Source organism: Aquila chrysaetos, chromosome 3 (genome assembly GCF_900496995.4).
Source record: "Aquila chrysaetos chrysaetos chromosome 3, bAquChr1.4, whole genome shotgun sequence".
Taxonomy (NCBI): Eukaryota; Metazoa; Chordata; class Aves; order Accipitriformes; family Accipitridae; genus Aquila; species Aquila chrysaetos.
This window is the reverse complement of record NC_044006.1, coordinates 39,202,593-39,229,988: the sequence shown is the minus strand read 5'-3', so window position 1 is coordinate 39,229,988 and position 27,396 is coordinate 39,202,593. Positions and strand designations below refer to the sequence as shown.

General features: G+C 36.0%; 1 protein-coding gene across 4 annotated transcripts in view; it reads right to left on the bottom strand.

Annotated features, from left to right (window-relative positions):
- The window catches only part of TBC1D5 (TBC1 domain family member 5), a 328,444-nt gene that overhangs the window by 125,420 nt on the left and 175,628 nt on the right, over nt 1-27,396 (bottom strand). For all 4 annotated transcript variants that reach the window (XM_030008981.2, XM_030008982.2, XM_030008984.1 and 1 more), the window contains 9 exons: nt 26,677-26,785; nt 24,752-24,841; nt 24,576-24,647; nt 21,700-21,767; nt 15,476-15,578; nt 9,011-9,099; nt 7,463-7,513; nt 7,305-7,374; nt 1,885-2,057 (listed from right to left, as the gene is read on the bottom strand). In XM_030008981.2, coding sequence (XP_029864841.1) covers nt 1,885-2,057; nt 7,305-7,374; nt 7,463-7,513; nt 9,011-9,099; nt 15,476-15,578; nt 21,700-21,767; nt 24,576-24,647; nt 24,752-24,841; nt 26,677-26,785 — 825 coding nt within the window. The remainder of the gene's footprint in view (nt 1-1,884; nt 2,058-7,304; nt 7,375-7,462; nt 7,514-9,010; nt 9,100-15,475; nt 15,579-21,699; nt 21,768-24,575; nt 24,648-24,751; nt 24,842-26,676; nt 26,786-27,396) is intronic.

Sequence of the window (27,396 nt, the reverse complement as noted above, 5' to 3'; positions counted from 1 at the left end):
AAATCAGAAATCAGAGGATATGACCTCACAGGCAACCTACTTTCCTCTTCTGCCAATGCAGACTCATTCTCTATGATACTATCCATTTGTGAGAGCTTTTCAAAGCCTGTCTTTAAAATATTCTGATGGTTTTTCCTTTGTTAATTTTGATATATTATTTTACAGTCTAACAGCTCCCTCTTAGTAAGGTTTTCCTGATAGTCAGCCTGAAGCTCTCTCTCATAATTCATTCCCTTAACTGTAAATTTTTTTATTCAGATTCAGTTCTATTTATGCCACACCAGACTGCACCATTTTTCTGTTATTATAATGTTATGTTTCGAGCTAAAGTCTAATTTTTTTCTTTCAATTATTTCTCTTACTGAAAGGCAAAGTCTTATACTGAAGTAAGTACCTACAGTACAAATTATTTTTGCCCCGAATATGTTTGCAAATTTCTGAGGCTTATCTTATTTTCTGTGTGTTTTCATAAGCCTTCATAAAAAAGAAACACCGTCTTTTTGTTTTCCTTGATATTTATACTGCCTACTTATTCATTACTACCCCTGAAGTTTATTAAGGATGCTTGCTTTCTCTTCCAGACTAGTGAAGATATTAAGAAAATACAGAACTCTACACTATGCAAAAAATACTATAATAGGACAATATGGCCTCTTCATACTTTTAATACCTTGAGTTTATTTGGCTTATTCTTCCACTCCCTGTAACCCATTCCTATCAAAACTACTTAAATAAGTTTTGTAGAACTACATTTATCTTCCTAATATATGTTATTTGTAAGTCTGGGACTACTACTTAGTCTTAGTTCAACTCTCTTCTTGAGGGTATACAATGTCTCAGCATTTTTCCATTTTACTGTAACATCAAATTAGACTTTAATCTTAAGTATTGCAGTTATGGCCTGACATTTACACAGTCCCCTCCTCCCTCCCTTTCTACACTTTCTATTGAGTTGTTAAATGTAATTCACAATTACATTTGGAAATTCACACCATCACTGCAAAAAGTAAAAAAAAATTGAAAGTGTCATTTTTCTGCCACTGCAACTGCACATACAGCTTGCCATTTCTTAAAAGAATGATCAAAATGAATCAAATGTCTAGAATTCCAAGCAATGAAGGCAAAATTCTTCCTCAAAACCACAGTCAATTCACAGTTACTCATGGCTTATCCAAGTTGCCCGCTCTGTATTGACCCAGACTGACTATAGCAGACATAACTGCTTTGGATGCAATGCTGTGCAAACACGTGGACAAGGCCACATCCAAAGTCGCACCTGGCCTGAGAAGCCCCCCTGGAACGGGGGCACACAATACAACCAGCTGAACGGATCTGAGCCAGCTTAATGGAAAACGGACCACCTGGGCTGACTCCGCGTACAGACACTTTATTATCTCCGTGCCTTAACTTTTAACATGCCCCACCACACCTGAATTACCAGTATCCAAAACCCCGTTATTGCAATAGAGGAAAGTTCACCGATACTGAACTGGTGATAAAATTAAGTAAATAAACCATTCAGTGATAATAATTTTCCCCTTTCCCGCTTCTTTGTGTCCTATTATCCCATTCCTTCTTATAGGAAAACCACAGGTAGAATAAGCACTCGATTCAGTACGTACTTCATCACTGCACTGGGAATCTTCGTCAAGTTCTCTAATATGTACCTGAATGGACTTTATCTGCACTGGAAATGCCATTGCCACAAATACAACAGTGGGGTGTCATTTACTGTAATGCTGCCAACTGAGTAAGTTCTAAGAGATAAGCAGTACTTCTTTTTAGCCCCATTCCTCTAACCCTAAATTTAAGGAAAAAGATGTCCTAATGTAATGAAATAAAAATAGAAGAAATTAAATTAAATAATGCTTTGCAAACACTTACAGTCCATAAATCTGTGGAGCAATTTCCAGTCGGTTCAGATGCATGTACAGCTCAATATCATGTTTCTTCAGCAGATGATCCTGAATTTGGTTTACCTTTGCTACAATAGCAATAGATGGGCCTAAGTCCTGTGGCCTTGCAAATGGCATAGGTGTAATCATCACATCTTTCTCCTGTAGACACAGAAAACAGGGGAAAGAAAAAAACATCCCATAAAGCCTTATTGTCTAAAGCGATTGTCTACAAGAGATTTGTTTTGTTGTAATCATTGGCTTCCAAAGAAACATAAAAGTATTAATAATTCGTTTCTTTTCCAGCAAAAGAGGAATGTCAAGCATCCACTTCTGTGGAAGGTATTGTGGGATTCCCCTTCCCAGGCGTGCCAAGGTTCATCCCCTCGTTCTGCACGTCAATTTTTACGTGTGTGCTTTACTTTTCACGCTCTGACAAAATGTTGACAGCTTTATTTTAGCTTTAATATCAGCAGGCTGAGTCATAATATATGCCCTCAGAGGACAATAAATTCCATACCAAATAGGAAATAACATATTTTTGAACAATCCTTTCTAAACAGGCTTCCCTTGCTCAGAAAATCTGGTGGCTGTACCTCAAAATCTACGCAACTTTGATAAAGCATCAGAAAACTTTTAAAACACAAAAGAAATAGAACAGTGAGATGAACCTGATGGTTAGAAGGTAGTTGGTTGGACCTAAAGGTTGTGCAAACTATGTCATGATCTAGAACATGACACACACTGAGTGAACACAGAGGAAGAAAACTACTGGAGTATTAGCGTCCTTGAACCTGATAACACTTTAAATTTCTTCTTCCTGCAAAAGAGTGAAGCATTATTGAAAAAGACACAGAATGCCAGAAAGAAATGCAGCAGGTAATGAACCGCACTGAATAGGAAACATGTAAAAAGGAGGATGAGAAATAAAAAAGAACAAGTCAAACCTATCAAGAGAAAGATTGGGGAAAGGGAAATGGAGAATTAAGCTGTCAGGAACAATGTTAAAGTTATAAAAGAGGGAAAATTGAAACAGTAAGAAGAGAAGATTTTGCAATGACTTTGTTGCAATCTGTCATTATGGCTCTTTGACCTGAAAGCTTCATTTTAGAAGATAGTTATTGTTTTTTCTACCCTTTTGCTCAGTATATTGATAGAGAAGCATTATCAAGGTCAAAGGGTAAATAATTTCAGAAGACTTCATTACAGCTTAAACTGTTGAAAGACAAATTGACTTGGTTCAATACAGTGAAAAGCACATTATTTTTAACATTCAATAACAAAGAAAGGATTTTTTTGTTGTATAAACTATCCCCAAGGTTGTTTCCTATGGTTATAGTCCCTCTTCAACCTCATTCTCTCTGTATGAGCATTTTAAGAGGAAGGAAGAGAAGTACCCACATTTTTCAGTCATTTACAACATGGTTTAACATTCAAGTGGGCAGCAAAAACTTAATAATTTCTACCAAAAAGCCTATTTTTTATGCTGATCTCCTTTGCTTGAAATATTTTTTTCTTAATTATTCCACTTCTGTACTGCAGAAAATATGGTATGATGCTGAGCAGTGATTTCTGGTAAAATGTTTCTATTTAAGGAACTGATTGATTATAAATTGTACCTTAAAATCTGCTTAATTGTTGCTTTGCTATGGCAATTGCAGCAAAGGGACTGATCTATTACAGTGCAGGGGTTTTGCCATGCTTTTGTGGTACCAAGACATATTCATTTAAGATGCCCTAGCAAATCACTTGACAAAAGCTCCCTCAGACTGTCAAATAAAGTTCACTGAAATGGCATACTTTCATTCAAAATCTTTTCTGTTCTACCAAACAGAAATTTAAAATAAACACCTAGCTTCTTAGGGGCTAATAAGCAATGTCACTGCTTACTTAAACACTAAAGTTCTTCACAGCTGCAGGTACGTTGAGAAAGGATATTTCTCCTACCTCCTTTTCTAATTTTCCATTAACTTCTTTATCGCCAAACTAGGCAGCCTTCTTTTTATCCTGATTTTTGTTGCTCCATTGTATGGCTATTTCCTATTGTTGTTTCGGACCCATTTCATTGTTTTGTTGGTCACGTGCTAGAATGCAAAATACTGAAAAAGGGTATCCACTAATCTCCTTCTAATCTATACACAAAACCACTCCTAAAGTACGGTATGATATGATAACATTGCCTTAATGTTAAATGCCAGTCTATAGTAATTTTTTTCATGTACATATCAATTTATCTTTGAAACTAACCATAACAGTCTGTAACTCGCTATATTCCTAGACTGTGCATGGTCCATCAGTTGGCACACATCTGGGGTATGAACTCTGACGACTCAAAAGTTCTGTATTTTTAAACTTTCCTTGATTATAGGCATAGATTCTTGTATAGAAATCTCAATATTAGAATCTTTCTACTTATTTGAACTTGTAATATGAGAAGACTAGCTAGTTACTCAGATTAGCCTTTATATCATTAGTTGTCTGTGGGTTTAAAGCCATCTTTACAAAATTAGAAGACAGACCCTTAAACACTGGCTCAAGTGTCAAGAGATTCTAAATATCAAAACTAATGCAAGCTTCCTCTTACGGAGGAGTGCCAAAACTGGAGTTATTTGTCACTTACAGCATTTGTGCACCTTGGCATAATGCAGCACTGACACATTGCTGTCAGACTGACTGATTATCAACATGGTTAAGTGCATCAAATAATGTATGCTGGCTTGCCATTTTTAAAAGCATGAGATAAGTAAATGGTATCCATCAAAATGCGGTTCATCAGCATCTCAGAAATTCACCCCATTAACAGAAATCTTCAAAGCATGACAGAATCTGTGGGGACAGCAGTTGCAATCAATAATCAATGCCTTGACCTGTCCATGCCTCTCGATTTGGTGCACTCCACCAAGAAGCTCAGTGGATGACTAGAGTGCATGTGATAGGTCTGTTGTCTCCTCTCACACAATTTGGTTGAGAAAATGACAATACATTTAGTCAGTTGAAATTGCTCCAAAATATCACATCAGCTGGTGTGAAAGAAACAGCCCAAACAGAAAGATGCTCAAATAAACTAATACAACTAAGCCGCCAAAATGTTTAACTAGAAATGACTCACAGTGCCTGTGCCTAAAGCAGAGAAGCCAAGTGGACAACATGATACTGTGCCCCTGCCCATACTCACTATATATTAACTTGCCAGATGAGAAAAAACACATGTTTTCTTTTTGTGAGCTTCTAAGTCTTGGAAAAAAATTAAGTGCATGGGTTTAGCCATCTACTGCTAACACGAAATATAAGTGATCAATCCCAAAGGGATGCAGTTCACAATAAAAAGACAAAAAGAGGAATGGCTCGGAGATATGCTATACTGTTTACAGGAGAGCATCAGATTCACCTCTAAGAACAGTTTAAATATGGGTACCAGTGAAATGCAGCTGAAAAATTCAGATCAGGCATTAGGAACAGAGTCACCAAATTCTGCCACAAAACATTACCTACCACAACATGAACTGGAATGGCTGGCAGTTGATACTAATACAATTTATATATTCATGCATTTAGGAAACAAATGCTACAGCAGTAAAGAGAGGCTAGGACATAGTACAAGTATAAACCGTGGACAGATTTCTCTCATTAACCACTAGGGAATGGAGTAGCTGGAGAAGCTCCTCTAATGGCAATTGGGAGTAATGGAACCAACTGTTAGAGGCTATAAAACGTAACATGTCTCTCAGAGCACATGCTTTCATTGCTTCCTTTGTGAAGATTCAGACTTTATTATGTAGCTTACCCTCAAAGTCATGAATGTAAAAGGCATACGTACAAGAAAGGATTATTAAAGATTATACATGTTTGCAAAGAACAAGAACAAACAACTAGATATTAATCCATGCGCTTTGCATTGTTAATTTTTTATGCCACGAAAGGACTGGAAAGGGCAATGTAAACTTTCACCTTCTACCCAAGCACTGCAAATCTGTAAGCAGACCTAGTTATTTCCCAGAATAAAATTCAACCTCAGACTTTACCACCTCTGTCACAGAAATTGGAACATTCAAATGCATTTGAATATACTGAATTCTGAAAAGCTACACTCAGAGAAACATGTCTCACAGCTTTGTTGTTGGAATAAAAGTGACTATGTAATAAATTCATAAAATTTGTATCTCATATGCTTTATCCTTAGTTACTGAGAATTATGTAAAAACCCAAATCCAAATAGTAATTTATAACTGTAGATAGCTTAGGCCAAGATGCCAGTGCTCCATGTCTAATAAAATATATACATAGATACATTTAAACATTTAAAGAAAATAGAAGCTTTTAAGTGAGTCTTGGGTGAACACCTTTTCCCTCAACAGACAAGAAAAACTACCTCTCAAACTAGTACTCCCTAATGACAGTTTGCAAATATAGGTTTTCGTGCACACATGTGGACATCCAAACCCGACCAAATTCTTACTAATTTTTTGTTAACTCTAGATACCCACTCCACAGTCTATGTGAAAAATGCTGAAGTGAATCAAGCTGGAACTAAGTTTGGAGGACAACTCTTGTAGGCTATGATACACTGAAAGTCTTGGCAATACCTGTAACACAGCTATGTTTAGCTAGAGCCTTCTACATATACTCCATTACACAAATCATTTTTCAGCATTAAAAAAAAGACAGAAATGTAAACAGGGAAAGAGACAGGAAAAAATATTCAAAGGAAATCTTGAGCAATTGACTGAGGGAATTGTCCCTCATGCCACGCATGAAAAACGGTTACAGGCAAGGACTAGATAGTCCCTGGAAGGTCCCTGCAAAGAAGCAACATACTAAATACAGTGTTGTCTGTATAGCTACACAGGAGACTGAGGGCACAGACATTCCCTCTGTTTGAATACCCTGAGGTCAAGAAGAAATAAAGTAAGGAAATGGAGTGATGAAGTCAGGGGAAGATTCACCCTGCCCTTTGATGGACAGGCTATGATTAAAGTTTTGGTTTCACAGCAAAGTGTTTATATTGTAAACAGTTGAAAACAATTCAAGCCTCAATAAGTTAAACATTGCCTATATACATTTATTTAACATGACATTTGCACAGGTTTTGGGCATGTAGATGTGCGTATGACAGGCATTCTTTCGAATGCTACCCAAGAACATCACTCATACATAGGTGAATCTGTGTTTGTGCATTTGGCTTTTGATTACCAAGTGATCTTTCAACAGACAGAAACTCTCAGCTGGAAGACTTTCCACACATGCTTATGACCAAATTCTGAAGAACCTCTAAAGAATGTAAACTTGCTTGAGCCTGCTTTAACCAAGTTGTTTAAGAGAAGATGCCTTATTAGCTTCGAATTACTTGAATCATATTAAAAATCACCTTTGCTTAAAAATACAATAAAAACATTTTAGAGCAATATTTACCTTCTGACTGTCATGTTCAAACGTTGAAAACCAATGTTCTGCAGTTTTCATAAGACATGTGAACATTGCACTGCAGGGGAAAAAACCAGAAACTTGGTGTTAAATAATGTATTACAAATAAGAGCAAACTAAACGTAAAGGAAGTTGTTAAAACTTACTAGGCATCATGTTCCAGATATTCAGGATTCAAAAGAACTTTCATTTCCTCGCTGAAAAAGGCAACAGTGAACAATCCAAGTGTGAATGTTTATTTTTGGTCAGTGTTCTGCATGTACTATTATGTATTTATAAGCCAACTTTCATATAAAGTGCAAATGAGAAAACTAGCCTTTTTAATTAAAAAGAGCAACTCCACTGAACAAATGAAGTCTTTCCTTTTTATAAAGATCAAAACCAAATTAGCTGCCTTGTCTGCACTACAATGAAGTAACCATCTAATTATTCCAAATAACAAATTACTGAATGTCACAATGTATTATTTGAATATGCTTGATCTAGAATAATTGATTGCTGCACAATCTATCACTGTTTGTCCCAAACAAAAAAAATATGGTTACTGGTCAAATATGCAGTATCAAAACATTAATTTATTTTGTTTTAATAGCCTGTATTTTTATTGTACTTTAACAGCAATTAATCAGTGACAGCACCCCTTTTCCATCTACTTTGCTGCTTAGCTCTAGTTTTTCAGTGGGGATGGAACAGAATGCTGTGCATAACACATGGTTATTTTAAGTTACTTAGCACTGAAGAGCATCTTCTAGGTAGTTTCAGGATATCTAAGGACAGACTTTGAATAAAAACACACACTTGTAAATAAACTCCATCCTTATGCTTAACTGCCTTTGGACAATCACGTTGAGGGGTGCTAACAGAGGTTACATTATATAGTACATGTAATTAAATTGGCTTTTATTCACTGCTGAACTCCAAAAGAGAGTGCAAAAAGACAGATGAAAAGAAATGACCTAAATATCACAAGAGATACAAGAAGGCAACTTTTTTTTCTTTTTTTTTAAAAAAAGGTTTATATATAGGGCAAGAAAAAAAGCATCTGAACTTGGTTGTCAGACAATCATGTGTGATGTAATATTTTATACATATGTGTATGATTACACGCACACACATATACACACACACAGTTTGAGTGAAATAGAGAATCAATAGGTAAACTTAATGTTACTACCAAGTCAAAAGATATTGCAGCTACAACATTGCAGGTGATGAAAGAAATATCAATCACAACAATTTGTCTACATTGAATTTTTTTTTCCTTTAAGATATGAGGAAAAGAGAGTTGGTAACATGTCTGTTCTATGACTGTAGTTCTCTAATCTGCCTCCAACCTGCAATGACAAAAACTAAACTATTTCTGGCAATAAGAATGAAGTGAAGTGGTAGGTAGTTATGTAAGCTTTTTGATTAAGGTTTTCCTTAGGTTTCTTGTCGCCCCTTTTTTTGCCAGCTGTTATCTTTGAAGGGGCCAATGTCTACACTTTTAATTCCCCTTTCAGAAGCTGTAGTAGGGAAGATGAAATAAGGACATTCCCATCAAAGCATAAGGATGCAACAATTTCTGACATCAATTTATCAATTATAAACAAAGAATTAAGGAAAACATGTTTCTAAGTTCTAGTCCAGTCAACTTACTTATTTTTTTATGAAAGCAGATTTTTAATACTATACAAATAAAATACAATGCTTGCCTTGGTTGTGCAGCTTCACTGGCATGTGAAAAAGCTTGGTGGTCACAATGCAGGATAAAGACAATGGGAGCTAAAAGTTCATGCATACCCTAAACATAAAAGGAAGCAAAAGTATAGTAAGATTTTCCAGTCATATAATAGTTCCTAATGCATATCATCAGGCAGTCAGCAATATTAGGTGCAGACTAACTAAAAGCATGAACATTTACATTCTTAACAGAACGGTTTCATAATCAATGGCTTTTATCTTAAATTCTGATTAAATCCAAGTGTTTATTCTTCTATAATATACAGAAGCAAGTTACTCTCCCTTTTTCGAACACAACAGACAACAAATTGGCAATGGTAGGCAACCCTGCACCTGGCAGTTTACTCCAAGATCTAAATTCATAAATATGAATTTTATTTATGATAATTACAATCATGTTCCACAGTACAAAGATCTGCAATAGGGACAAATTACAAAATTTTGAATTATTTTTTATTTGATAATGTTCCAAAACCATAGATAAAAGCATAACAACAGCCTTCAGAGGAGACAAGGGCAGCTATCCGGGAAATTGTGGTGAGGCACTGGAACAGGTTGCCCAGAGAGGTTGTGGCTGCCCCATCCCTGGCAGTGTTCAAGGCCAGGTTGGATGGGGCCGTGAGCAACCTGGGCTAGTGGAAGGTGTCCCTGCCCATGGCAGGGGGGTTGGAACTAGGTGATCTTTAAGGGCCCTTCCAACCCAAACCACTCTATGACTCTACGATTCCTACGGACATGAGAAATCAAATGAGTTGTTTGGTTTTAGTTTTTTTCATTTAATTTGTTATGTCAATATTAAAAATAAAGTCATACTAGCACAATGCACAGGAGACTTGGTACTGTTATATTACAGACTATTACTTACATATGCAATCTATATTAAGATACAGAAAAAATACAGAAACATGCAGGCATCAGAACAGAAAAAACTGGTGGATAGTCGAGGACTTGGGCCAGCATTAGAAGCATGGCTGGGCTACCCAGGCCAGTTATTGGTGTTTTTACCCGGAGCTCATCAGGAGCAAAAAAGGAGTCTTGATTTGCCTTGATTCACCTGGGGCTTGTCAATTTGTTATCAGGAGCAGAAGCAACCGCTTCAGGAAACAACCAATCCAGTTGGCAAGCAGCTACACACTGGCAGGTAAAACTATAGCCTGCAGAATGAAACCTCATCTTCAGCAGATATTCAGCCCCTTCCCTCAGATTAGATCAGGGAAAAGGAGGATTTGATGTATCATGACTGGGGAATTTGGTTATGTCAGGGCAGTTGGGCTTCCAGTGGTAGACTAGGATGGCAGGTAGGAACTACACAAGCTACAGGTTGGGCTGGGGGTCACCCATACAAAAGAAGTGAGGGGAGCCCTTTGGTGGTGGAAGGGATGTGGGATGAAGGGTGGAGACCTGTCTGGCTGCCTCTGGACACAGGGATCACTCCAAGGGGAGGGAACTCCTGAGCTCAGCCCAAAAACACCAACTACAGCCGGGGCTTGGTGCCAGGCACCCAGGCTACCCGTGCCAGGTCTCGCTCTGGGTGAAGTCCTTGCCTGGCTGTAGGAGGAAGGAAGAGTGTGCTGCCAGCAGTGCTTCTGTTCAAAGCTGCAACTACGTCACCAAGTGGAGCCTCAGTCCCAACTGCAGGTGACTGCTCTGGGCAGACGGGGTGCCAGGAAGACCATCTTGTCTATCCAGAGCACTGGGGCTGGCCCATCAAGCTCACAGGCATTTCAGGCTGCTGTCGGTAGTCAGATGGTGGGTCCCCAGACAGGAGCTGTTCTACTTTTAGGCTTGCAGTTCCAAGCTAGGAAGCCTCTCCACTTGCTTTTCCAGCCCTTTCAGTGATGGACAAGACGTGAGCAATGGAAGACTTGCCTGTGCGGCTACCCTGCTGCTTTGCTGGTATATCAGTTGATATTCCATGTAGCATTTGAGGAGTATTCGATATCAGTGAGTTAGCTTATCAGCTTCATATGTATAAAACAGATCCATTAACTACTAAAAACCTTCAACTGTTATTGGAAATAATAGGGTGTTCCTTAAGTGGTCCAAACTGAGCAGAGATGTAGATGTGGAAGCCCTCTCTAGATCATTATCTATTTTGAGTGTGCTTAGATGCATGTTAGTGAATCTTATCTGTTTGTAAGAGGAAATTCCAATACCTAGCAGTGCTGAAGGAAAAAAAAAGAGGTTGGAAATTTCTCTGTGTGCTATCAAATGATATCCTAGGAAATTTAATTTTAATTTCTCCAGGACTGAGATGACTTATAACCTCAACTGTAGGGTTGCAGCAATAGCAAGTCAGTTGACTGGGCAAAGCTAAAGACAGCGACACTACTGAAGTTTGGATGTTTTCTTTCTCTTCCTACTTCTGAACTTTTAGGGACTACTTTGACAGATGAAGACTAAATAGAAATTCAGTTAGGAAAAAAAAAAAGATTAAACCTAATGTAGCCACTAGATTTCAGGAACTGATGTAAAATTCCCAGACACAGCAACGTGGGTTAGATTACAAATTGACAGCTTTAGATTTCTCAGAGTCTTATGGTCATACCAAGAGGGAAAGGAGTAAGAGAGACAGGGAGATAGGTCCAGGATTAGACAACAAATATAAGTGGCAAAAATATTTAAATAAACTGTAGATAACCTGGGTTGTACTTTCATACATACTCACAGCCCTCGGTTAATTAACAGCTCCACGTCTAATCTTTTATTTGCCCTGATATACTAACATGAAATAAGAGAAATGGAAATGCCAAAAACTTGACTATCTAATAGAACTACCACCTAGAGCTGTAAACATATAAGCTGAAGAAAAAGAAAGAGGACATAAAATAAGAATTAGTTATAAAAGATGAAAGCACATCATACATTCTTCCAACATAATAATCTATCAACTTTATAATAAAGTAGAATCATAATGTGGCTGCCCACATACAACAAAACCAAAACAAACAGATGATTAAATATCAGGATTTCAAAAAGATACCTCTGATCTTTCAGTTACAAGAGTACTTCAAATGTTTAGAGATTTTTAGCTTGGCAAGAAAAGCCACCAGTGTAATATGCATACACATATTTTTTCAATGCTGCAGTTTACTAAAACTCTTTAGTGTTAATAAATAAGTTGACAGAGCTCAGATAATTTTATGACACTTCCCAGCTACAACAAAATATTGATTTCATAATACAGCCTATGGTTTAGAAAGAAAACCAGAAATATAGCATTTCTACAATGAAAAGTGAATCAATGCATTTCAACATTGTATTGACTTCTCTAAGGGCAATCAAATCATAAGCGAACAATAGTTAGCCTAGTGATTTAGCTTAATCATCACTATTTGTTTTCAGTGTAACCAGGACCAGAATTTTGGCACCAGTCTTACAGAAGAATGCTAAGAGTAATTTTTACATATCCTTAAGTACAATATACTATTCTCTTTAGATTTTATATTTACAGCTGCTATTTAAAAATTCAACAATCCCAGTGAGGATTCTGTCTTTAAAATCTGTAATACAGCTTCACAACTTTCTACTCCATTTGACTAGGGACAGAAATATCTTCTTCCTCATGAAATAAAATGTTACTTCACGCTGGTCAAAAAACCACAAACCCTACTACAAAGACAACTTTCATGCATATATGCATATTAAACAAACATTATTGATTGCTTCCTGTAAGACTATATGCTGATGCTATGTAATAGTTTCAGTAAAATGATGTAAACTTCAGATACACTTTATTTACATTTATAAGCATGCAAATTGTCAAGGATCTATTACTTTTTCCAATTATTTTGAAAGAGAAACATTGGGTCCTGTACAGAGGCTGACAGACAGAAGTATAAGTTTTCATTTATTGGCCAAGTGTTATAATTCCAATAGCAAATGTATCTCTTGTATGTGGTCATACAAATGAGACAGAGGAATTCTCATAGAGAACAACAGGACCAGTCCCATGGTGGATACTGAATATGAAGACAAAGTCCTTAATTTGGGCTTTGTATTCAGGTCACTGTAGAAGGAGCAGCTTGGAGGTGATCTGTTATTGATGAATTAATAGTAACCATTACTTTCAAGAAAGTATGCTAGGCTTTGATGTAGTGGAAATTATGGGAAGTGGGGCTTAAGTCAATGGTAAAAACAGAACCAATAAAAATAGTAGGACAGGAAGATTGACTGCAACATAGGTATTTGCTAAAAGAAGGAAAAAAACATACCCTGTCACCACCACATACCCTATTTCCTATTAGCTAATTCAGAGAAGGGTACTGATGGACATGAAAGAAATGTTATCTAAAAAGAGAGGGACATCGGGACAAAAAAGCAGGATTGTTACTCATAAGTTAACAGGAGCATTAATTTAAACAAACAAACAAACCAACCCACCCTTTTAAAATGAGGTAAGAAAAAAGAAAAGCTCCTAATAAAAGTGACACATGTCCACAACAAGAGAGGAAAACCACCATTATTTGCTATTTTGTGGACTTGGCACAGCACCACGAGACTTGGGTGATATACTGAACACACTTCAGAGAGATTAAATCAACAGTTTTTCATGATCCAAATGTATTTGATTTTCTGCACTTCACCTCTCCCCTTAGTCCTGTGGCAACCCCTTCCTGGAATTACTGCACTACTGATGCACACCAGTTGAAAACAGAGGTAAAGAAGTTTTCTTTGTCAACAGCCTGTAGGCTCGCAAAATTGAACCTGTTCTTTTATCTGCCTATGTTCATTTAGCCCACCAAGCAGTCTTTATTAAAGCTGAGGCATCAGGCAGTCAAAGTTCATTAATACCATTTATATAATCTCTGCAGTTTCAATTAACTCAGCAAGACATTCTACTACATGATAACAGTCTCATTAATTCAATAAAATCCCATAACTATTAACAATATGGTCTATGTTAAACGGGGTGTCACCTAGTAGAAAATAATAGCTTTAACAGCTTGTGATGAAACTCAGGGCTTTTTTTTTTTAAATTTGATCTGGCTGAATATTCCATCCTTATGCAGAAAGGTATTATTTCTTCGTAAGGAATCAAGAGGATTTTAAATATGAGCAGAGGGTAATTAAGTCCTTTTAAGACATATCAAAGAGTAAAATAATACTTCTTATTCAATAAATGATAGACTAAATTAGCTGGAATGTGTTCTTCCATTTTCCCATCATCAGTACTCTGGCCTATATTCACTAGAAAGGGGAGGCTGAATACTGCCAAAGTGTTTTCTTTAGCAGTGCCCTTCAAAATACAGCTCACAAATCTAATTTTTTCTTGTTCTCATGCAAGACTATTCCTTGCTCACAGTCTGTCAAACATGAGAAATAACCAGCTGATAGAGATTTCATATGTTTGATAACTATAAATTTGATTTTTGATATACTTTGTAAGACAATTCTTCAGAAGTAACTGTTCCTTCAACTCATATGTGTCATTTTTTTCGAGAAACGCCACTAATTTCCTGGCTTGAGGACAGGGTGGTCACAGACGATGCATGAAAGCATACAGTGTCTTATAAAAATCTTCACATTTACTGAACCTCTGTATTTTTGTCATGAAAAAATTTCTGCCTACCTAAAGTTTGCTGCTCTACAGTTTATCCTTTGTCCATGCACACAGAGTATCCCTTAGTTTGTCAGTCTCTACTCACTCTACAGTTAATAGCCTGAAGAAACAAATAAAATATACTTGCGTGGATACTCTGCATACTGGTCTTGCTATATTAATTTAGTATCAAGCTTGTACTCACTTCAAAACCTTCAGAACAAATGTTAAATTAATTTAGCCTGCATTCATATAGACGCACAGTTAGTGCAGCTTTAAGGCTCTTTTTACCATTTTATCAAAAATGGTTTGAGCAGGGTCTCCTTTAGGTAACACTATAAAAGCGGTATTTGTAGCACCCTTATCCTTCAGTCAAGAGCATTTGTCAGCTGCATTATATTTGGATGCTACAGGGTTAGATAAAGGATCTATTTGCTAACATACTGCATGGCTTTAGCATTTTGAGGAAGAACTTAAAATATTACGTAAAACTTAAAATAGTAAACTTTGCCTAAATTTCAGAAGTCACTATTTATGTTTTTTGTTTATTCAGCACCATTTTTAATCCTGCTGCATACTTTCTTTCTTTATCTAAGCAAAGAAAGCCCTTCTTTTTATTTTCTTTCTTAACCAACACTGAAGAAAAAGATGTTTATAAAGAAATTTGAAGTTAGATAACTTAGCAACCTTAAAGAAAACAATTTGAGGGACTCTCTTATGAGGAAAAAGCATATGTTATTCAATGAGCTTACTTTTCTTACTATCCAGTTGACAAGCCGCTCTTTGATTACTTTAGCATTATGATACAGCTTCAGATACAAAAGAACTACATTATTGTCAAACCGTATAGAAAATGTTGAGTCAATGAATGCCACCTGTACAGTATTTTCATTACCTGTTTATAAAGTAACTGCTCATTTTCTCTGGCATAGCAGAACAGAACATCTGTAAGAATTTTCCTCACATTCTCTTGCTGGAAGTACTGCATTTCAGGAAAGCTGAAAATGAAGAAATACAGAAAATTAAACAACATAGCGCACAGAATCTCAATCGCTGGTCTTCTAGAAACGGTTTTAGGTAGGACAGCACCTCCCTTGGCTGCTTTCCCACTGCTCTGTGAGAATAAGAACTCTTCTAAAGACTTGTTACATTTGTTTTGCAACCAAAATTCTGAATCATGTTCTTTAATATACATCAGTCCGCTATGTAGATATGATGATATCACCAGTTATATTTAAATAAGTAATCCCTTTTAATATTATGAAAACTAGAGATCTGCAAGAATGAAATACAATGGCAGATTGTTTTAATCATCAGTTTCTTACAAACAGGCAATCCACTAAAAATGAATGACTTGGAGAATCTAATCAAAATAAAATGATGTACCATATGAGTATGTTCCTGCCTAAACAATCAGGTTCCTTTGCTCCTCCATGTCATGAAAACAAGTTGAACTGAAGCGGAATGAAAGGAGACAGAATGAGAGGCAATGGCTGAAGCAAAGATCTACCCTCTCCTTCCTGTTATCTATTGATTAATTTGATTCAGGTACTGGAAAAATAAGCACTGAAGATCAAATCTCCATAGAGAAAAAACACACTTTATATGACACGCTCCCATTTTTTTAATCTGTGTTAGGTTGGCAACTGTAACTGGATCATCGGTCTGCCCTGCAGTTTCACGAACAGTGCTTATCCCTGCTCTTCATTTTTCTCAAGACAAAAGTTGGGCAAAGGAAGAGTACAAGAGCTACAATATGTTAAGGAAGTTTGTAAAATTTCCAGTTCTAAACTGGATTAAAATGGAAGAAAGAAGAGTATGTCAGAAGAAGCATATACACAAGGGTTAAAAATTTCAAGAACATTTTAAAAATTATTGGCATTTTAATGACAAGATTATTAAAATATCTCATAATTGACATGAAAACCAGTATCCTAAGCTCCAATGTATCTTACTGGCATCTTTTGTGATGCAACATAATTAGGCATTCCACTGTCTTTAGTAGCTGTCTCAAACTTTACAATTATGAAACCATTAGATACTCTGGCAGGGCAAATATCCTTTAAATGAAACAGTATGATGTGGACCTAGTGTGAGAGTAAGTGAAAAAGGTTTCTGGGAAAATCCTGTTATCTGTGTATAATCCAGGAAGATGTAAATATTTACAATCTGTAACTATTCTGAAGCAACTCTCACCTGTGCATCCTGCTCCTTGACTGTTGGAGGCAGGAAATAAAGTGGTTATGCAGGACGTACTGTAATGAGTAAGTGCACAAACAAAAGTGTTTTCACGCTTACTGAAGAAGTAACTGGATGGCAAAAAATGTTTCATAAAGCAACCACTCCAAACCACATCCAGCTATATGGAGCAATAACAAATAAAACCAAAAATCTGGAAAGGTAGAATACTAAAAAGAAAGGAAAAGGTAAAGTTGGACAAAGGAAAACAGAAGGGTACTTAAAAAGACAACAATGCTAGGCCTCAGGCTAGATTGCTGAAATAAAGGCTACAGTATTGTCAGTTTGTAAATGAAATCACATGGATTGCAGATAAGTTTTCCCCAAGCAAATTTTGTTTTTCCTGCTTCCCAGTTCTGAGCTAGGATGCTAAACTTTAGACCAGTTATATTAAGGCTGTTGTAAAGCCTGTCACAGAGAAACAATATAGGGAATTATAATAAATTACTTCAGATAAAACTGTTAGCGTTAATAATTACTGTAGTCATCTCACAGAGGTGGTGACAGGCAAGCACAGAAACGTAACTAATTAAGGCTAGAAAGGTACTTTGAAATCCTTGAATGAAGGACCTGAATCAAAAGCCAAGGCAGAGAAGACACCGTGGCTTAAACACAGCAATGCTGAAGCCCTGAGAAAGGCATTGGGATGAGGGGTGTAACGTTCTCCTGGCACCTGGTGGGGGTAATGGTAGACCAACATTTGGAAACTTGTATGCACTTGTACTAATCATATTACTGTAAAGGAAGGACACAGCTGAGACCAAAAGTGCATTACAGCAGATGGCAATCGACATAATTTAGGGGTTTGAAGAGATTATTTCTGAAGGACTGTTATTCAGGCCTGCCCTACGAAGTTTAGGAAAAGAAGACTAACAAAGAAAACTCAAAAATACACAGAGATATCTGTGAGGATCTAGTAATACCAGAGATTGTGACAGAAAGGATAATAACCAACTCAGGAATAAGCTGGCTGAAGTATTAATTATAGTAAATGTAAATACAAGAGATCATGAGGGAACTATCAGTTCAGGATGGATTTTTATGCAGAATGTCATTTTATGATTAAGGCACTGTTTTAGAAATACAGTATCCTCAAATCAGGCAAGGTAAGGATACTTTTCATGAACACTAGAATATTACATTTAATTACATTTCTGAGAAAGACTGTGTAAGGACATGGGAATTTTGCTCGCCTTTTTTACAACTGCTACAATTAAACAATGGCACATTGAAGTCCCTGCTTTCTGAAAGTGAAGACCAGCATGAGTCAGTTATCATCTTTTAAAAGATTCCTCTAGCCCATTTAGGGGCCCCTACACCAGAGGCAGCCAGACTTTGACACAGAAGAAACTTAGGCTGGCAACCAAATAAAAGGATGCACAAATATTTTATGAAACAAATTTGGCGGCAGACAGAAATGAGGCTCTTAACCACAGCCACGGAGTGACCATCTTTTCTTTCATGTACAGATTCCATCCCCTGCCATTCTCCAACTCTGTTACTCAGCTGGAATGGGGAAAGCTACTAAACCAGAAAAAATGGAAGATGCTCTCGCAACTGCAAAGGTTTGGTAAAGAATAATAATAACTGCCCCCCCGTTGCTCACTTTTGTTTTGAAAAGGAATAAACTGGTGTATAAAGGTAGCTCTCCCTTCCAGTAGTCCTCCTCTTACACAGAAACTAGGTTTTGTCTCCTGTGTTCATACTGAATGGATTGCTTTTCTTCCCATTTCTTCTATATGCTCAGGAAGGATGTAGCTGCCTAATGGCTTCTCCACTACCTTTTTTATGGGTGGTTTTTTTTTTTTTTATTTGGGAGATGGAGAGTTTGAAACAGCAGCACCCACCACTACTCATCTTCATGCAGCTTCCATCGTCCTAAATTGTGATTTTTACTCCTGAAGCAGAAATTAGGTAGACCAATATATAAAAATACTACTACAAAAGAAAAGAAATCCACTTGATTAGTCTACTAGGAAAGCCCCCTAAGCATTTTGTTTTCTTAAAATACTGGAAAGAGAAAGAGGGTAATCAAATCTAGCCATTTACAATCCTAGATGTACAAGGTGATGCCAGCAAGTAGACTGGTATTTTGGTTTGACTGGTAGCTAGATGCCTTTTCATCTGCCGATCTGCTGATTTCCATTTCTGCAGAATATTTTTAAAAATTCTTCTTTATCACTTACCTTCTTAATCACTACAAAATAAATCAGCATTGTCCCTTGGTACATCTTTTGAATGACAGTAATTAATCATTGCATTCTTAAGTCTGTTATGAGTTACTATGGTGCTAGTTCACACACACCTTCCTTTCTTAGTAGAATAATAGAATGCAGTATTATAGTCATAACTTGGTTGGTACTGCTATCTACATTTAAAGTAAGGCTTTTACTTGGATTATAGTAAACCTCCCTTACCCTCCATCCACCCTCATTTTTAAAAGCTTCTCACTTGAGATAGAAAGAGGTGGTGTTTGGTTCCAGCTCAAAAGTAGACATTTCTAGACAGCTGAAGGAAAATCCATTCTGAAACTCTCAACTACCGTAAAAAATGTCAGGTGTTTAATTAGAAATGTTGATCACTAATGAGTTAGGACTAACTTAACAAAATCCTTCTCTACGTCCCTTGTAAATATTGGAAGTTCTTACTATGCAACAGGCAAAAAATTATATTTAGACATTATGGCTTGGATTACTCTCACCTGACTTTAGGTGACTACAGTTTAGTTAGGTACAGGTGAGCTAGAAGCCTTTTATAATTACAGAATTACAGAAGATTCTCTACACCATGATTCATCAGACCCATATTAGACATTAACTTTAGGAAGAGATGATTTGTGCCCTCGAATTCTTCAGGCACATAGTCTGTAAAGAATGAGTAGTCCAGTTGTGAGCATCTATGTTTCACAAATCTAATTATTAGGTGAGATAAGGATTCACAAAATGCATATGAACACACACACACACACACAAACTTTATCACAGTTCCCTTTAGGTAACAGAATTCTGAAATTTAAAACAATTTAAACCAATACCAATTTTAAAAGCATATTTCTACCCACTTCTCCCATCTATTATTACTACACTTCAGAGAATTCTAATAAAAACATAATAGAGGAAATTTTTTACTACTTTGATAGATGGGACTCTGGTTTGCTACTCTCTGTGCAGTTAGCGTCACTCTCTACAGCATTATTTACTTGATGCTGTTGGATGATGGAGTACTGAACTCAATGACAAAGAATATAAAAATGTTCATTAAATAAGAAACAGAAGCTAGAAGGTAATGACTATGGTAACTGAATATAATACTCAATTATTTTAACCTTTAATAAAAAGCATTGTAAATTAATGACAAATTTTAAAATTGTAACTCCAGGAATTTATTTAAAGAATGAAAATTAAAAGGACAACATTAAAGAGAGGGTACTTACATTCCAAAGCCAAGGAATGTAGAACTTTCTGCTTCTTACACTAATGATAGTTTACAAACAGATACATATGTATACATAAAATGCACACTATGTTTTATGATTAGGCAAACAACAGGTGTACAAATAAGTGCATGTAGTTTATCAAATAAAGTCATGTTACTTTGACAAATTTTGCTCCTTCATTGTTTGCCTTATTTTGATATTGATGACACATAATGTATGCTGCTATTGTTTCAAGTACACATGATTTTCTATAAATACACAAATGGAAATTTCTTTAGTCACTATTACCGATATTAGTGAATATTACCCACTCTGCCATTTGCCAGAGTGACAGCCTGGACTTTGTCTATATATATATATATATATATTTAAGTAACAGTCTTACATCCAACATAACCTCCGTACAACTCTTCATTCTCCAATTATAGTTTAGATACGTATATATTTTAATCTTAGAACATCCTGAACTGTTTCCTTTAACAAACAAAAAATACCATCTGCTGTGAGAATGCACATGAAAGCATACTCAGATTTTAATTATACATCTCATGGCAAAATGCATTCAAGAATGGGTCTAGGGATGGACATATAAAATATTGCAAAACCAGACAGCAATGATTTCTTCTGCATGACTTTGTTTCTCTAAATGAAAATGTGTGAGCTTGGGATTTGTAACATCTATGACTATCATCACTTTTTCAAGTTATAAGGAAAAATATTTGCAATACAGTAAAATTTCACATTGCAGCAAACCACTAATTGAATTTAATTAGATTTATACATCAGTCAATGCTTCCACTCTGAAAAGAAATGTTTTCAGGAACTGAGTGTTCTAACTCAAACAAGTTCCTAAACAGGAATGACCTAAGGGCCAAGAAGATGAAAACATAATCACAGTAATATTAGGACAAATTTTAAAAGGCATATGTGACACATAACACTAGAAAAGTGATAAATAAAAAGAGAAATGCTTAAGTTCTCTAGATGAATGACATTTCCCTTACTAATTACAAACTGCTTTTTTAAATTATTGATTAAATAAGTGTTAAGAATTAAAGAAAGTCATCTGTTCCATCTTGTATTATGATCATAATTTAGTCAAAAGACCTTTCAGTTTCTTTTACCGCCTCTTTGCTTCATACGGAAAACTCTACTTTAAATTTCATATAGTAATACATTTCCTAATATCTTAATTTAGAAGAGCTTTTCTTCAATGATACCAATAAATCTCCAGGGTTTAATGTTTAACTCCATTTTCTTGTTTTTCACTCCAAGAAAGCTGTATTTTTATATGTTTAATATATGTTTCTACACATTGGTGTACAACAATCCTGACTTTGCCACTAACCGAAATCAAGAAAACACAATATAATGTATACCACATAAAAACGCAGAACCTAAATTTTTATATATATATATATATATTTCTTTGAAGATCTACATACGTTCTTGTCACATCTTGTTCAATCATTGCTCGAAGCTCTTTATCCTGGAAAAATTTATTCCAAAGGCTCTGAAAGAAGGAAAAATAATTGCATGAAACAGAGACTTCTACTAATACTTAAGGCTTATATACTAAGTCAGCGAAGTACTGTACAAATATTAACTAATTAATCCTCAACATTCCTGGTAGATAGGTATATCAATATTTTATAGGTGAAAAAGAATGTTGGTGACCAGCCCAACTGAGAAAGTCAGTTTAGATCAGAGATGAAAACATTTGGGTTCCTGGATCCTTGTTCTAGGCTCATTCCATTTGCTCACTGGATAGCTGCAGGTCTATGAGTTACTTGCAAGGGGTCTAGCAAGAATATTTAGAAAGGTAGGCTAAATTCAAACTTATCAGAACCAGCAGCTCAACTGAAAAAAAATTCAGTAGTTCACTCACAGAAAAAGGTCTGTATCACCGTACTGTACTACATTTCTCCTATGAGTGTATGGACTGTAACTGGAAGCTGCTATAACTTTCAGACTGAGAAATTGTTTGGAAGTAAGCTAGTTTGTCTTAGTGAAGGCAAAATCGAACAAGTAATGTATGATGATCAAATACCTATTATGAAAATGTCATCATTCTATATGGTACACATACACAGTGCAGATCAAGACTGGCCATTCTAAAAAAGTTCATATATGGAAAAGCAGAGTATTTAAAGCTCACTGTCACCTCAAGAAAAAAAAAAAAAAATTAAATACAAGAGTCTGAAGTAGGTTTAGCTGCTTCTATATCTGTGCTGATGACCATTTCCATGCTGTTTCTTTGGTTTTCATGCCTTGTTTACCAATACTTTGCAAAACTAACCTGAAAGAAGTCAGCAAATGTTGTTTGTATGCTCCAGAAAAAGTATTGTAAAGCCTATTCTTTATTGTAAAGGGATGGTAGCTTAGCAATATTGATCAAAACACAGAAGGAACAGAATCTATAGCAGTCTTTTCATGCAGGTTAGTTTTCAGATAGCAGCAGCACCAGTGAATGAAATACCATACAAAAAGTGGCTACAGTACTTCCAGAATTTCTTGCTCCCCTGTGAGCAACTCATTGCCATGGTGGATTATACCCCACAGAAAAAAAAAGAGAAAGTAAATTAATGTTATCTAGCAGAAAGAAGGTAAAATAACAAAAAAGAAAAAGTTAATTAGCTCCTAATGTAATTAGGTGTTACAACCTATGAAAAAAACCCCAAACTTTAGAAGTATTTATATCCTTGACAATGTGTTATGTAAAACTAGTAACTTTTTAACTCGCAGCTCTTTTCCTGCAGCTAGATCCCATTTTGAAACCCCCCTGCCCCTGCTCCCACCCCGGTCTATCAGAGCAAAGGATGAAGGAAACAGAAACTGCACTGCGAGAAAGAAGCAAAACGCCAGGACACTGAAAGGGTAAAACATTAAGTCACTGCAGAGGCTCAAAGGCACTTCGCTCTTCACTCCTATGCCTGATTTTGGCCTGTGGCTTTGTTTTATAGATTAATCCCCCTGCCACATACTCCGACATGTTAACCTTTGTCTTCTGTCTCCTAAAGACATCACAGGCAGAAAGAAGGTTGTGCCACTGTGTATAACCACAAACTACAGCAGAAACGCTTTAAATCTTTTACATTTGACACAACTTTCTGTCTGGCTGGATGCAAGAATGGTTTGATGGTATGCACAGTCATGCTGGCTGCAGAGCCACCAACGTGCCTATGATTAATACTTCCATGTTTCAGCAAGCAAATCTCACTTTCCTTCTATGTTAAATATGAAGCAGAGTACCACACTAAATACAAACAAGATATGGGCTTCCGTTTGTGACCAAAATGGAGGTACAACTAGTGCCACCAAAGATATCTGTCACAGTCTTTCCAGCTGTAAATCTCTTAAATGCAGCCGAACAAATTATTTTCATGGTATTATTTTATTTTGAAAATTTGATAAGAAGGAATTTTCAAAAATGGTAACAGAATTAACAGAAAAGCTCAAGGATATGTGCTGTAAAATACTTAAAAGCTTTTCAGGTATAAAAAAACGCAGTAGAAAAACAGTGTAAAAAAAAAAAAGTTGCCCCAACTTAAGCTCCCAAATCTACATGTAAGCCCTCCTCAAAGTGTCATGCCTTCGAAAATACCAAGCTACTAGGAGGTCCTATTAATTTCAGTGAGAGTTGGTTGCTCTGCACTTAATGACAGTCAGGCCAAATACTTTTACCACATTTTCAGTATTTATTCAAAATCTGGATCTTTCATTTTGCAGCTGACTGCCTTCTGATTAGAGAAGAAACTTTTGTTTCTTTTAACTATAAAGAAAAAGAATTAAAAACCTCAGAAGAAATGCCTATCTTGCAGCCTGGTACTTCACACATTAACTCAGCACGTATACAACTCAGACATACAACAATTCTATTTTTGCTGGAGAAAACTTCCAAGGCTGAACAGTCTTCCAGAGGAGGGTTCTTCAGTATTTGCTGTTAACAGCATTCCCTTCATATTGACTGTTTAAACGCTCCTTCAGCTAGACCCATTTTATGTATAAAATGAAAACACACAGTGATAAAAAAGCATATCAGTTAAAGAAAGGATATGTTGTGAAACTGGACTTACAGTCCAGCACTGATTTTTTGTTCATCACAGCCTTCCCTGCAATAAGACCTGAAAAATCAGAATATTAACCCGGAAATAAGCATTTCTGGTTGTTCAGCAGAGCCTGTGAACACAGGTCAGTTTGGAAATTTAGGAGGGAGATTTTAGCACCTGCCATTTTGCCTTCTTCAGCAAGGACTCACTTGTGTCAGTAAGGTGATGAGAATTTTAGTAGCACGTGTTGATAGAACCAAGGGTCAACTTACCCCCTCGTCCTGAGAGAGTGGGTTGTTGATTATCAGATCTTGCTGCCCTGCTTTCCGAGGGTTTGTAATGTGCTGGGTAAAAACAGAAAAAAAATCAAATCCTCTTCTGTTATACTATAAGTATTAATATCTATGTCAAAGTATGAAAGTAGAGAACCTATTTTGTACCAACTTACAATTTCTTTGATCTTAGTGTAAGAAGTTCTTAAGTCTGAAGTGGTTTTAATCCATTGACTTCTGTCTTGGGGTAGAACCTCCAGAAATAACTATCAACAAAACAAAATAAATCCATTAAGTTTCATCAATTTAACATAGTTTTTCATATAAATTCTACCAAACAGCATAAACCACCTCAGAAAGGATGAGCAAGTACTCGACACATAAGAAGAAAGCAAAGACCTATAAAATACTCCTGGCTTTAGCACTTTCCAGTCAATAAATAGGGAGGTAGAAACAAAGCAGTTCTATGGTACAAAATAAAGCATTAAAAACAACTGAAGCCACAAACTCAAGCTTTGTAAACTGTCACAACTTCAGTAAAGTTAATTGAGACTTCCAAGGCAGAAACAAAATGCACAGAGGTGAAAATAAATATACAAACTTGAAGCTATTTACATAACACTGATGAGCTAATGCAACATGCTTAAAACCAAATATGAATGCAGAGCAGAAATTAAGCACTCAGAGATATACTCTACCTAAGAAATGTGGAAAGGGAAAATCTTAATCTATAGAAAAAAAACATGTTCTAGAATTCTGCCAGACAGTTAAAACAGACAATTTTGCAAAAAGTCCTTGAGAATGCCTACATCTCAGTTCTTTCACATTTCTGTTTAAAAAGGCTTAGAAAGAAACATCTGCTGGAAAATACTATTTAATTGCATATAAAGTAAGGAAAAAACAGAGTATTTTCTTGCTTTTTAAATGTTTTTATTTACACATTATAAACTGTTAAGAAACAGTAAAGTGACAAACAAAAATCATTCCCAAATTACTAAAAATACTTAAATATTTCAGAACTTAACAAAAACATAGGTAATATTTTTAAAACAGGCAGTCTAAACCAGAGCCCTAACCCATACTGGGACATGCAAATAAAACCAGTCTTATTTCTAAGATAAAACTACTCCTTGATGAATTAGCAGACAGTGAGGAACTTGATGGTTTTCTTAGTTCAGGGTTTTGAGTTATGACCTCCTAATTTAGAGGCTCAGGAAGCAGCAGACTGGTAAACAATGCTTGTGGCATATATTCATCTGGCCTCCTGAAGAAAGTATTTTCATTAACTTTAAATTTATTCAATGCTACACACATTTCAAATTTCAAATTTTTTTCATTCATATACAAAGAGTATCTTCATTTTCTTTTTATACGTCTTTGTGCCAAAGTGAAGCTTGAGAAATTCCAAGTGAAGTCATTTAAATTATCAGTGCTAACATACAGCAACTGTACTAAGGAAAATGTTCTCTACCGTCATAGTTAGTGCAGAACAGAAGACCTGATGCCAGTGCAACAAAATTCTTTTGGACTTTATATATAGCATCTCAGTATTACTTTGCTTTCTTTCTCTTCTCCTTCCCCTGCAACTTTAAAAAATAGAGTAAGAGCCCCCTGAGGACCTGTTGTGTTTTAAGATTGGAGGACCTGGCTTCCCCCTCTATCCAGTCATTACAAGAGGGATTGGTCTTCATTTTCTCATTTCAGTGGGAAAAGCTGCTAGCAGAAGCATCAGACTGATTTTAAAGGAGTCCCAAGTTCCACAAAACATAAATTGTGAGACAAACTTCCTTTTATTTCCAATGGATGACTTCATTGCATAGACTGAGAGGAGAGCTGGCTGTGTGGCACTCAATTCTAAACACACCATGCAGCACAAAGATATTCTTTCCTAGGAATCTTTTGCTATCACCGGCAATTCAGCTTTAAGGCAACTCAATATGATTAGCAAATGTCCTATGAATTATAAAAATGAGTAGGAAAACATTGGGATGAAGTGTCTCGGAAAATTCATGATTCTTTGCATCAATAATCTTCCAGCGCATCAGGTAATGTGTTGATATATTGCAACCACAAACTGTAAATAAATATTTTCTCTTCTTACCTTCCAGCAAACACTACGGAACCTGCTGCTTCTCAGCTGCCCATTAATCCCCTTCAGCCGTATAGTTGCCAAGTAATTGTTGTTTACAAATAGTTCTTCCCATTCTTTACTGCATGCAAAAGCAAAAGGAATGAACATTTAAACAAAAAAAAGCCTTAGCTGATTTAAGGACTATATGACACTACACAATTTTGGATAAGCAGAGGAAAGGAACTTTTTTTTAATGTATATATTTAGTTGTGTACCATTTCTAAACGCATGGCTGTCTTTTTGGACACATTTCTTCTTTGGATTTAATGAATATGTAGATCGCTATAATTATGCCAGCTACTGAAATTCATAATGTCTATGGAGGCTATTCCATTTCCTCTAAAATGTTGGTACTGCAGTTCAGTGAATAAACAAGAAAAATGAATATTAATATAAGCACATTCATGTTTCAGCTGTAGACAAAGAAGTACCTATTCCAAAAATATGCAACAGAAAAGTATACTGTTGACTGTATTAGCTCCTCACATGACATATTTGCTTAAATGAACCTTCTTTTCTTCTTAATGTCAAGCTGGGCAGTTAAGCATAATAGAAGATGACTTTCTTTAACATTTAGTGCTATTTACTATTGAAATCACTCCTACTTCTTTCTACATGATCAGCTTTAAAATTTTAACAGGTGCTAGCAAATTCAAAAAAAAATCAAAAAATTAAAAAGCCTCACTGTAT